Here is a 12,581-nt window from a genome sequence, read left to right on the forward strand (position 1 = left end):
TTTTGGCTGGAATTTCAGACAAAATGGTCAAAGTGGATATTTTGACCCCAAATTATGTGAATATGCTCGCTATAATTTTCTCCGATTTTCTCCGAAATTTCAGTGAGATTGGTTCATTCTCCGCGGTTTTGCGAAATTTTCTCCATTTCTCCGAATTTTTCTACATTTTGGTGAATAACCCAAATGCTTTTTGTTAAATGTGTTTATTCTGACATTTTCGCAGTGATTCAATTAAAAAAAAACTAATTATGTAAATTTTTTTCGAGTAGTATAGCTCAATTTTATTTATATTTAACCTATTCTCCGTTATAAGTAGTATTGAGCAAACGATCTGTGTATTATTCCTTCATATTGCGTCCTTCTGTTCAAAACAAGCGACTAGTAATAACTCAGCTTCCGATTGTTTGAGGTACCAAATAATAGCAGTAGCTAACAAAAACACAAAAACTTTCAATGCTAGAGAGAGCGACAGTTTCATTGTTCGAGTGAAAGCTATTGGTTTCGACTGCAGAAAGCCGACAAACCAACCGTCCATTTTATCCATTCCGTCCGTCTACACAATACGAATCCGACTATGCGGAGGAGGAGTCTATGTGTTTTCCCGTGTTCTCTGATGTCTCTCAACTTCTCTTCCCTCTCACTGACGGCCCGTACAGCTGCATCAAATACTCTCAAACATCGGCGCAGGGGCCCGCTAAAGAGAAATAAGAGGAAGTGGTTGGGCACGGGGAGACGCAGCAGAAGCGGCCGGTACCGTAATCGCCGAAACCTGCGAATCACCGATTTGTCCGCTGTATATAAAGGGTGGAAGAACGCGAAGGCCTGCGTGTGATCGGCCAGCGCCCTTCTGCTCGTCTCTTCCGTTTTTGTCTACAATCTCTTTTTCTTTCCCAATATTTCTCCCCGAATTTCTCTTGCCTCCTCCCCAGCAAACACACTCTCCTCTTTCCCAAATGATTCCCCCTGCGCTCCTAGACCTAGCCAGTGTGTGCGCCAGTCGTCATCAAAACGACGCGAAATGAAATAAACTGCGTTATCACCGGCGAATGACATAACTAAAATGATAAAAATGATAGCGAAATAGATGGAGAGAGCGAGAGAAAGCAGAGAGAACTGATTGGAAAAGACGAGATGATGTGCACGCCTTCTTTTTGTTGGACTGTTATCAAAAGTGAACTAATGATATGATCTGTATTATGTGTGATGGATGAATCCCGAGAAACGTGGATGGACAGAAAAGATACTGTGTATATACAGAAAAAAGAACACATAAAAAGAGAGAGATAGAATCTGATTTAGCTACTAGAATTGCGAAATAAAGAATCGAATAGACTCGGAATCTAATTATCAGGGAGCCGACCAATCAGTGAGAAGTCACATAACTGGTGCCTATTGTCATAGAAAGAGCCCTCTAGATTTAATGTCCTGAGTTCCGATGTCCTTGCAAAAATTCCCATGAATCGCCCTTTTTTCTTCACGAATCTCTCTCATTTTTTTTCTTGAAATCATCTCAAGTTCTTGTTACACTTCCAGCCAACGCTTCATCACCAAATGACGTCTTCGGAATAGACCTTTCCGATCTTCTTCTTCTTCTCGAAAAAAGAACCCGTCGTTCGTTCTTCTTTCTCTGCTAGTCTTCTTTCCAACGACCTTTCTTTCGGTGGTCTTCGGAATACAAAAAGAAAAGACACTGACACTTTTCGGAAGAAATTCAGAAATAGTGAGATTTGGAAAAGAGACTAGCGAGAGAGAAGAGACGATGGACCAGCACAGAGGCAACGATGTGGGCTTCGCGGTGCCGATGTTGCCCCTCAATTATACAGCGGCTGCAAATCGTTAGTTTAGAACTGTTCTGAATGCAACACTTGGGTTAGAGAGGATCCGGAACAGTTTTCGTCATTCGGGTAGAGACTGAAAAATAAATGGCTAATATGGGATAAGCACCTGTTACGCAATTATGAGAAACTTGTGAAAAACAGGAGTTCTTGGAATGAAAATATCATGACAGATATAATTCTGATACGTGAAGTTGGGTGTGTGGCAGAGAAACGCCGGTGGCCGTGACCGAAGATCTCAAAACGAAAACTACAGTAACCCAAACATATTCTTCTTTTCCTCGATTTTTCTGTTTTTCCACCAGAAGTTCAGGAAGTTAAAAAGGAAGAAAATGAAGAAAAACATGAAAATATGCATATTTTTAGGTTACGGTAGTTGTCGCTGTGGGACCTTCGGCCACGGCCATCCCTGTTTCTCTTCCACAGCAACTTATCGTACCAGAGTAATATCATTAGCACCCACACTAAACCTTAAGAAAATGGACTTTGTTTATATCTAGGAGCTTTTTTTTGTTTATCGAGCCATGCTCTCAACTTTCACTCAAAATTTTTCAACTAAATCATATTGAGCAATAGTTCTCGTTTTTTGGTTCAAGACGCCACCTGTTGAGTTCATTTGAGTGGGTTCTGAGAGAGAAGGGAGAGATAATAAGATGAACTTTTAAAATCGCCACTCTCTCTATCAATTCAAAGTTTTAACTTTTCCAGAAAGAATGGCATCCACGTCATCTGCCGCTGCAGCATCATCATCTGCAGGCCCTAGCCAACAACAGCCGGCAACAGGAGCGGCGGTCATCCGAAGACGTCGATTCAGCACAGCGAAAATCCAACCGACAAGAGTGAAAAAAGTGATGCAAAGTGATGAAGAAATCGGTCGAATGGTTCAATCGGTGCCTGTGAGCATTGGAAGAGCAATGGAGCACTTTGCTGAGAAATTCCTTCTAGCTGCGGCTGATGCCACACAATACACTTCTTCGAAGACGTTGAGCCCACAACACATGAAACAAGCCGTTCACAACGTCCCACACTTTCGATTCCTTGAATCTTTGTTTAAGGATGTATCCCTTCCTCAAATCACCGCTGAAGTGAACTCGGCCCGTTCCGCCATGACATTAAGAGAGCAACAGATGTATCAGGAACAGCAGAACAATGATTTGGCTAATGCAATTCTCGCCAATGCTCAAATGCAAATGATGCAAATGGATCAAGATGGTGTTCCGTCGCCGTTAGAAATGCCATCTCCAACAGCTCTAATGCCTCTCTACCTCCAAGGGATTCCACCTGCCAACTATCCTGTTGTTCAGGAGCTTGCTGCTACAGTACCCCTCTCACCGAGCACGCCGACATCTCAACTTGTAAATGGAATGATGGGAATGGGAATGTTCAAAAGCGCAAAGAAGGCGTCAGAAGCTGATGGTCAACGACTTACTGGAATAAAAAGAGGATCAACTGACGGTGGTCCAGATGAGGATCGGCCGAAGCGAGGACGACCAAAGAAGTTGAAGCCAGAAAAGTGTATTGATGATGACCTCTATGAGGAGGCTTCTAGAAATATTGCCAAGGTAAATAATTTCACAAAAAAATGCATGTGCAGCTAATTAGCTATATTCTTGCAGGAAGACAAGGATCGTGAGCTGATGCCTCCTCCAGCACTCCCAATTGGCCGTCCATGATGATCCTCATGGCATGATCTGCTCCTTAAAATTTAAGGCTTAAATGCTCTCCCACATCTACAAATATCAGCTTTGTGTCTCATTCTCTTTATTGGTCTCCACTGCATAATCTGATCTATACCTTAATGAATCCCCCTTTTACCATTTTGTCCCAAATGCTGGAAAAGAATCAAAACCCTGAACCATTGATCTTTTCCCCCAGTTGCGCTCCTGTTCTATTCATTTTTCAAACAACAAAACCTAATCATTTTTCTTTTGTTTTTTTTTGTCATTTTTCCCACCAATACAACTATAATTCAGGAAACTCCTTGTTCTTTTTTGTGTCTCCATCCACTATTCTTTCCGAACGTTCTCTGTCATATGTTTAGCTCATTTCGCTCTTTGTGTCGCTTCTTGTTCTTCTATATAATTTAAATAATATTTCAAGTTAAATCTATTTTCAATGACTTCTCAAGAAACCATTCAACCGAAAAAAAAACCTTCAAGGCCGGAAATTCAGATTTTCACACTTTATAACTTGCTAAAGTCGAAAAGAAACTCCATTTCTCAAAAATGGATATTAGCGACGATGAGGATCTTTTGGCAATCGAAGAAGAAGAGGAAGATGAGAGCCAAAAAGAAGAAGTTGACTCTGTAATTGTTGGTATGTTTTCTTTAGTTGAGTTAGCAAAAAATAGGAATTTCGAATTCAGAAGACATCCGACGTCGACTTTTTGATGTTTTTAAGATGTTCGATGAGGACTGTGATGGATTGATTGAGGTAGGAAGTTTCTTCTGGCTTCATCATCACTCACAGAAAATTTAATATTTTTAAAGATTATCTTTGGCTTATTATCCTCGTCCGGCGGCAATGCGCATTATGGTCGAAAATACAACTTAAATCGTCACCTCATCAGCGAAAAAAACCAAATATTTTTTGAATAAGTGCATACGACTTTGATACCGTACCTCAAAGTTAATTTTTTGCATATTTTACTTAATTTTTCGTTCGTTTTCGACCTTATAAAATTGGAAAACAGTCAAAAATGAGACAAGAAAACTAATTGTGAGGTACGGTATTGAAGACGCATGAATTCATTCAAAAATTTACCTCGCTTTTTCGTTTCAGGGCCGGCTATGCGCCTTTAAATATATTTTCGGCCACAAGGTTCATCTGCGCCGGGCAAAAATAATAGAAGAAAAACGCCGGTGGCCGTGGCCGAAGGTCCCACAACGAGAACTACAGTAACCTAAAAGTATTTTTAGTTTCCAGATTTATCATCTCGATTTTCGCTAATTTTCCGGCAATTTTAAGATTCGGAAAACAGTTATTTTCCGACTTTTTTGTGGAAAAAGAACAGAAAACACGACAAAAAGCGTGAAAAACGAGAAAGTTAATCCCGATAATAAAAATGTTTTTTTGGTTACGGTAGTTGTCGTTGTAGAAATAATAATTATGAGTTCCTGGATGCGGTAATTGGTAGTTAGCATAGGTTTTACTAAACAAAAAAGAATTTTTGATTTCATTCTTTAGATTTCAGTATTTTGCTGACCCATTTTAAATTTCCAGACAGAGGAAATTGGACATGTGCTTCGCTGTTTTGGTTTGAACCCGAGTCAAACTGAACTCCAGCTGGTCAGTGAGCAAACAGCAAAGAAGAATGGGCGTGTCTCATTTGAAGATCTTCTGCAACGTGTCGTTTCTGCGATTCAAAACGAAGAATGGAAGGATGATACTCCGAAACAGATTCATGCAGCATTTCAAGTGATCACTTCTAACAATTATGTTCAGAAAGATACTCTTCTTCAACTTTTGACTTCGATTGGCGAGCCATTGACAGCTCAAGAAGTCAAACAGTTTCTGAATCATGTCAGCATACGTGGCAATGGAGATATCGATTGGGTTGCTTATGTGAAAGACACCTGTGAGATGATTGCATCTAAAGATTGATTTCTGAATGAAGTTATCAAAGTTTCTCACGATACGAATTCCCATACCCAAGTACATGTCATCATATGACACGGATCATATGAATCATAAATTTGGATTTGATGGGTTGAACAACTTTCATCAATTAAAATGAATAATGGATCAAAAGAACTTTAGCTTTTCTGATGAGTTATGAACGAGTTTTTCAGGGCGTCATTTTGTAACAACGTTCGAAGTGCAGGTGAAAATCAAATGTGAAATTTTTGGACAATCGGAGCAGCAAACCTGATTTAAATTTAAAAAAAAAGAGAAAATTTCCTAAAATCTAAATGGACCGAATAAAAAATAATAAAAGATAGTCAAAAAATTCAAATAATTGAAAGGAATCGAGAACTGTGGAACTTGAGAGAAATATTTTTCAATGGAATTAGCCTACCGTATTTCTTCTAATGGAAGGACTTTGTGCTCTGTGCTCTTTGTGCTCGATTATCTCGATTCCTGTGAGAATTGTCAAAATTTTGTCACCTTTCTGGTCTAGGATAACTAAACTGTTGATAAACATATCCGCCTTCCTCTCCCTTAAAGGAGGCGAGACAGCAAAAATTTCGGGGGACGAAATCGCGCCGCGCTTATGTAGACCATCGGTCGTCCGGCGCCTTCGCGCTAGCTAGCGGCGCTGTAACCCTGAGCTGCCTGTCATGAGTTCAACCCCTCATGGGGGTTCTCTATGCAAAATATCAGGAAATCTTTTTTTTTGATGCCTGGCCTCCTTCAAGTCTTGCTTTTTTTTTCAAAATTGGAAAGGTTCAGAATTTCCAAAATATTTTCAGGCGTTGAAACCTAGGTTATGACCCGAAAACGGACATCCATACTTGCAAAAATCGTTGAAGGCTCGGGCCTTGGAAAAATTTGAAGGCCCAAAAAATAATTTCTTTGATAAATTTTTGAAAATTGTTCAACAAAAAACTAGTTTTTGAGAGAAAAATGTCATTTTGCTTCAAAAATGCAATTTTCAGTCCGATCCACCTCCGGAAAACAGTCAGCGAAAAAATTATTTTTAAAAATTTTGTTTAACCATTGAAAATGTAATAATTACAATCCAGCTTGAAATTAGATGCTAAACACTAGGGTTGTTGCTGGCCGCCAGTGCCAGAGCTATGGGCCTTTCAATTTCACGTGATTTGCATTAAAAACCAGCGAAATTTTTAAGCAGGCAATATTTGAATGTTTAAAATTTAAACCGGCGTCAAACGCCGCTTTCTTTTTGAGAATAGAATTTACCTTTTGGTTCACCAATATCCCCTCACTGTAGCTTCAATCTTGATTATCTCAGTTCTTATGAAAGATAGCAGAAAACTGTCAACTGATGAAATGCTCCAAATGTCAAGAAAAACATTTTGGCAGTTAACGGTTTAGTCGTATGTTTCACAAGAAGTCAGATAATTGATTTTAAAGGGAGAGAAGGGGAATTATAAAATGTTAGAACGAATTTGGTATTTGAGAAGTTACCACTAGTCTTCAATCAATAGTTTTTTGTGATTATGTCTGGATCGAGGTTTAGTTCAAAAGTATTTGTTTAGGTTTTTAGAATTTAAAGTTGTAAACTTTGATTTCCGGGACTTCCGAATGCAGGTTTTAAAAAAACTACGAAGTTCGGAGATATTGAAATTTTAAATTTCAAAAGTTTAGGAATTAAGAAATTTTTCGCTCAAAAATATAAAGCATGACAGTATAGAAACACCGAAAATAGTTCTTTAAAAAATGAAAATACTGAAATTAGAAAGAAATTCAAAAATTCTTGAATCCTGAAAATTCGAAGTTCGGAAATTTTCAGAAAACAGTAGAGTTTCATGAAATCTATACGTTTTTAAAATCGCACAAATTATAGACTTTTTAAAATTCTGAAATTTCAAAAAAAATTTCAGAACTTTCAGACACCAGATTTTCAGAATTTCAAACATAATTCCAGAAGTAATCAAAATTTTCAAAGATCTAAAATATCATTTTTCATTCCATTTCATTGTTTCGGATCATCAGTCGTTTTTTTAAAATCTTTTCTCTATGAAGTATTTTCTATTGAAAAATTCATCTTTTAAAAAACCGGCGTTTGATGCCAGTGAAAAATTTTACTGGCGATTCACGCCGCTCTAAAAACTGGCGCTGGCGGCCAGTGCAAAATTAAAAGCGGCGTGTGGCGCCAGAAAACGCCATTTTGGCCAGCCTACTAAACACAACGTTTTCCAACAAAAAAAAAAAGCTATTTTTCCTGAATTTCGACGCTGGCGCCAGCTGTCCGGGCCTTCCGGGACTCCTGGTCCGGGCCAGGCCTTGACCAACTTTTTGAAGGTCCGGCCCGTTGCAAGTATGCTAACATCTAGTTCATGGTCTAAAAATAAAAATCTAGGTCATGACCGAAAAGCTGAAATCTAGGTCACGACATAGAAACTCAAGTCTAGGTCATGACCTAAAAATTGGAATCTTGGTCATCACCCCGAAAACTGAAATCTAGGTCATGAAATAAAAATGAAAATCTAGGTCACGACCTAGAAATCAAAATTTAGGTAATGGCCTTGAAATTAAAAACTGTCATGACGCAAAAACTGAAATCCAGGTCATGACCTAGATTTCTATTTTTATTTTTAGGTCATTTTTGGCCATGATCTAGAGCAGAAGGCAGTTTTGATAAATGATCCAAAAAATTTTTCAGATTTCAAATATAATGAATTCATTCTGTCAAACAACTCAACACATAATAATTCAGATTCAGTCATTTTTTAGTTCTCTACCAACCTATATCACACCAGTTCCGGTCATTTACCTCAAGAAGCTGTTAAAGACTGCTAGAAAAAGTTTTCACTGAAACTCATCCCTCGAAAATATTTCCTAAATGTTTTCTGGATTCTCAGTTCACTCCAAAATCTGAAAGTACTCTGGAAATTCTAGAAGAGATTAGCTATCACGTGCACAAAACCTTTGAACGAGTTCAAAAAAGTTATTGGCAAGGAAAATGTTTATCAACCTGCTCAAAAAAAGTTCCTAATTGTTTACTGATAAGCTTCTCATCAAACATCACAAAATCGTAAATTATCTTCATTTTGATATTTGGATAATAAAGTTATCAACCACACGACAACAAAACAATCTTCAATTGGTTTTCCTCGTTCCCATCTGAAACATTTTCAACCCTCTTCTCTCTCTATTTTTCATATTTCTGTGCTATCAGTTGTGTGCTAGTGTTCTATAAATAATCCGGTGATAATTCGACAGCTCATTGGCACATTAAAAAACCGCGGCGCGAAATTTGAGGAATTCGATGATAATAAATAGAATGACCGAAGGACAAAGAGTGCGTAGTTTGAAATGTTAGAATTAGGTTCTTCTAGATGTGATGACAATTGTTTTTTCTTTGAAAAGTTTCCATGAGAAAAATCATCAAGTCCAAGATTAGGGCAACTTTTGATGACTTTCATCGAGACAAACTAGAAGTGTGAATAATGTGAACTATTGATATGATGATAATCAAACTGAGGACACCCATTTACTAATTTGTGACTGATACTGATTGAGTTATTGGTTTGACCATGAGGTCATTGATTAGAAACTGTGCTGAACACAACAATAAGTTCCGGAAGCATACTAGCATAAAATTTGAGTAAAGCGTTGTACTGAGCTCAAATTTGAAGTGCAATCATTCAAATAATTCATCAGTAAACTGGCTAAATTTCAAATGATTTAATCAAATTTCAATGGTACGCCGTTCATCTATTGAACAACCATAACAACACCTAGACTTGAGGAATAGCTTAGAAAATTTCAGTAGCTTTAAATCAAACTTAAAATTATATTTCTACCAGTTTTCGTGCTCTCAAGATATTTGTGTCTAAAGATATGCCATTTTTAACAGTCTGGGTCAATTATTTACCACGCTGAATTTGGTAGATCAAGCCGTCGGCCCACATAATGGTTTGACTGGTTTATGGCGGCTTTTCTGCGACTTAAAACAATGCTCTGATTTTGACAGGCGGTTCGAGATACTTGATTCATATCCTGAAGTAACTATCACAGTATTTTTGATGGGATTCCAAATCAGGAATCTTGAGATCATATCCCCAGAATATTCCAACCTTGTTACACATTTGAATTGCATTCCATTCTTTCTATGAGACAGTTGCTTTCCGGTTCTCTCCACAAAAATCTTCTTAACTTTTCAAAATTTCCTTTTTTCTAGTAAAATAACCTTTCTTAATGACGTAAACGACTCTAAACCGCTTGACCTAATTCCCGTTCTGTTTGAGTTTTAGTTCCGATCATAGACCAACTCTTTCCATTGGATTCCGGAAACTTATACAAAACCGTTAATAGATTTTGCACCGAAATAAACCCTTGGAGGTGTGGTAGTCAGAAAAAGAAGAAGTCATTTGATTAAAATGTTTCACAGTTTTTCCCCCTAATCACGATACAATTGGCAGTTATTGCCCTCTTCTTCGCCTCCGAAACAATACAGACACTCATCATTCGAAAGTGATAATGAGCGGTAAGGGAAAAAAAAGTGGAGGGAAAGTGAGTGTGAGCCCCGCCTCCAGACCGTTTTCGCATTTGAAACTATTTCCGACGATTCTCAAGTCAGAAGAGTCTTGAAAAGAAGAAGCAGAAGTCCCAAGATGGCGTCAGTCTACGATTCTGATTCTCGTCCACCATACATGTCTTCATATGCGGTGAGTTTTCGGTTCTATATGAAAGTTAAGGTTCTCAAAATTTTCGTGGTCTTCACTAATAGAAGTCATCTGTAGCTTTCATTCTATTGAACCAAAAATCTTGAACTACATACAACTACAGGGTTACCTGGACTCAAGTTTAGAGTAGTATATGATCAAATTTGAGCTGAGTTATCGCTTGTCAAAGTAGCTTCATCTCATGAAAACCACATACAAGAAACATTTCATCTTTGGATAATCATAACAATACCTAGACTTGAGGAATCGCTTTGAAAATTTCAGCAGCTTTGAATCAAATGTAAAGTTATATTTCTACTAATTTTCGTGCTTTTAGGATACTTATGTTCAAAGATATGTCCTTTTTTTATCAGTGCGGGTAATCAGAATGTAGTCAGAAATTTAAAATTCCGGCAGTTTTCAAAAGTTCGAGAAAACGCAACATTCCGGATCAATTTTCAAGATATTCCTAACTTACATATATTCTATAATTTCAGCATGAAGAAGCGTGGGGCCAAACGGCCATCACTCACCAAAAAACTTCTTTCTCATCCCGAAAGAAGGAATACTCTCTTCTGACGAAATGCGTCGCCGAGTTTCTCGGTGATCTCACTTTCGTTTATGTTGGTACGTTATTCCAAAAAATGTCCAATATCTCTCTCATCCCTCAATTTCAGGTACCATGCAGGCTCATCTGTTCCCATTCGCAGATGATATCCTTCATGCCGCCTTCGCTCATGGACTAACAATTTTCATTCTAGCCACAGCATTCGGTCATATCAGGTACATCATTTAACACACCCAAAAAAGAAAAAGAGAGGTGATGGAAATTTCAGAATTATGGCGCATTGATAGTAGCCACTCTTATCAACCAACACCCCCAAATTAGGCTCCTTTTACAGTCACACAAGCAGTCAACACGATACACGTTGTCATTACGGAAAAAAACGGAGAAAAATTTTGCACGCCAGCTAGAAAATACGAAATAAAAAACTGAAAAAAGGGTTTTTTTTCAGCGGTGGACACTTCAACCCAGCAGTATCATGGGCCGTCGCTGGAGCCGGAAAGATGCCAATATGGCATCTCCCATTCTACGTGGTATCTCAACTTTTTGGTGGATTCTGTGGAGCAATGCTGACAGCGTCTATTCTGACACAAACACAATTGTCTGCTTGCTCAGCAGGTGCAACTCTTGTCACGGAGGGAACTCAGTGGTGGCAAGGATTAATTGCGGAAACTGTGGTTACCTTCTTCCTGGTTCACACTATTTTGATCACAGCTGCTGACACGGACACTGTGACACTGGCTCCCCTTGCCATTGGTCTCACTCTCTCAATTGATATCCTGTCAACGTAAGATTCCATGAAGATCTCAAATTCAATTCCCTATTTATAATTTCAGTGGATCCATCACCGGCGCCTCCATGAATCCAGCCCGTTCTCTTGGTCCCAGCATCGTTGGAACAATCTTCGCCACTCAACCAACGTATTACTATTGGACGTATCACTATATTTACTGGGCTGGACCACTTCTAGGATCCACGATCGCTCTTTGCATTTACAAGTGAGTTTTTGTTGAACGATGTAAATAATTTTTATGTTTCCAGACTTTTCGAAGCTCGAGAAGACAGAATCGTTCCATGAACACTCGAAATTCATGATAATTTGTGATAATATTATCTATAAACCTCGCCAATCTTTCAATGCATTGTCATTTTTTCGTATGGAAAATATTTTTCAACTTGTATAAAGCATTAATTTCCTTGGACAAGTCTTGATTATTTATTCCTATGACTTTATAGCCGATAGAGTTTGAGCGTTGACTGATATTGGAATGGTTACGTGTCGTTGCACTTCCAGTTGGAGTAACGACAACGTCAGCTGGGCCGTTAGCGAAATGGATGATAAGCTTTTCCTCCTCCGGTGATCCAGCAGTTCGAAGGATAGTAACGTCCTTTAACGTCCTTTGTTCCAGATGAATCAATCAATTGGAAAACTGGGGATACAGTACTCAATGTTCTTTAACGGCTTGTTCTGGAAGATCGGCTTGTCGACCAATTTGTGGGTCGAGGTTCCTTTGGAAAGGTACATGTTGGTCGATCGGCGCTCAAAGACATATTTTGACTTCGATTGGAACTCCCTTGAGAAGATTCTGTGAATATTTTAATTTGTGTTTTTATGATTTGTACATCTTTTTACAAACTATATAGTAACATAAAAGACTTTCTCTATATATCGTACAGTTCCATACAGGCAGTTAGCCCTTAAACGCATCCCAAATGTACAGTATGGCACATTTATCCGGACTTAAGTTTGGGCCTGCATAAAATTTGTGTACAGCGTTGTGTTAAGCTCAAATTTCGATAGCTAAAATTCAGATAATTCATCTGTAAATTGGCAAAGTTTCAAACTATTTGATCAACTTTGAGCTGAGCTATCGCTTGTAAAAGTTG

At 38.4% G+C, this 12,581-nt stretch overlaps 4 protein-coding genes across 4 annotated transcripts; 3 read left to right on the forward strand and 1 right to left on the reverse strand.

Moving 5' to 3' along the window:
• Positions 1-492: 492 nt before the first annotated feature.
• On the reverse strand, positions 493-1,053 carry CBG27199 (the record flags this gene model as incomplete). The annotated part of the gene is made up of 3 exons (XM_045238023.1): positions 493-847; positions 970-971; positions 1,045-1,053. The coding sequence occupies 3 exons, from the start codon at positions 1,051-1,053 to the stop codon at positions 493-495; spliced, it is 366 nt and encodes a 121-aa protein (XP_045100221.1).
• A 1,495-nt stretch (positions 1,054-2,548) lies between these two features.
• Cbr-drap-1 lies at positions 2,549-3,508 on the forward strand (the record flags this gene model as incomplete). The annotated part of the gene is made up of 2 exons (XM_002637571.2): positions 2,549-3,397; positions 3,452-3,508. The coding sequence occupies 2 exons, from the start codon at positions 2,549-2,551 to the stop codon at positions 3,506-3,508; spliced, it is 906 nt and encodes a 301-aa protein (XP_002637617.2).
• A 552-nt stretch (positions 3,509-4,060) lies between these two features.
• Positions 4,061-5,438, forward strand: CBG19361 (the record flags this gene model as incomplete). The annotated part of the gene is made up of 3 exons (XM_002637572.2): positions 4,061-4,151; positions 4,201-4,268; positions 5,058-5,438. 3 exons carry the CDS (start codon positions 4,061-4,063, stop codon positions 5,436-5,438), a joined length of 540 nt encoding a protein of 179 aa, XP_002637618.2.
• Positions 5,439-10,078: 4,640 nt separating this feature from the next.
• On the forward strand, positions 10,079-11,772 carry Cbr-aqp-4 (the record flags this gene model as incomplete). The annotated part of the gene is made up of 6 exons (XM_045238024.1): positions 10,079-10,132; positions 10,627-10,756; positions 10,807-10,912; positions 11,146-11,481; positions 11,531-11,692; positions 11,736-11,772. 6 exons carry the CDS (start codon positions 10,079-10,081, stop codon positions 11,770-11,772), a joined length of 825 nt encoding a protein of 274 aa, XP_045096755.1.
• Positions 11,773-12,581: the final 809 nt, after the last annotated feature.

This window comes from Caenorhabditis briggsae, assembly GCF_000004555.2.
Source record: "Caenorhabditis briggsae complete genome, chrV, whole genome shotgun sequence".
NCBI classification, from domain to species: domain Eukaryota; kingdom Metazoa; phylum Nematoda; class Chromadorea; order Rhabditida; family Rhabditidae; genus Caenorhabditis; species Caenorhabditis briggsae.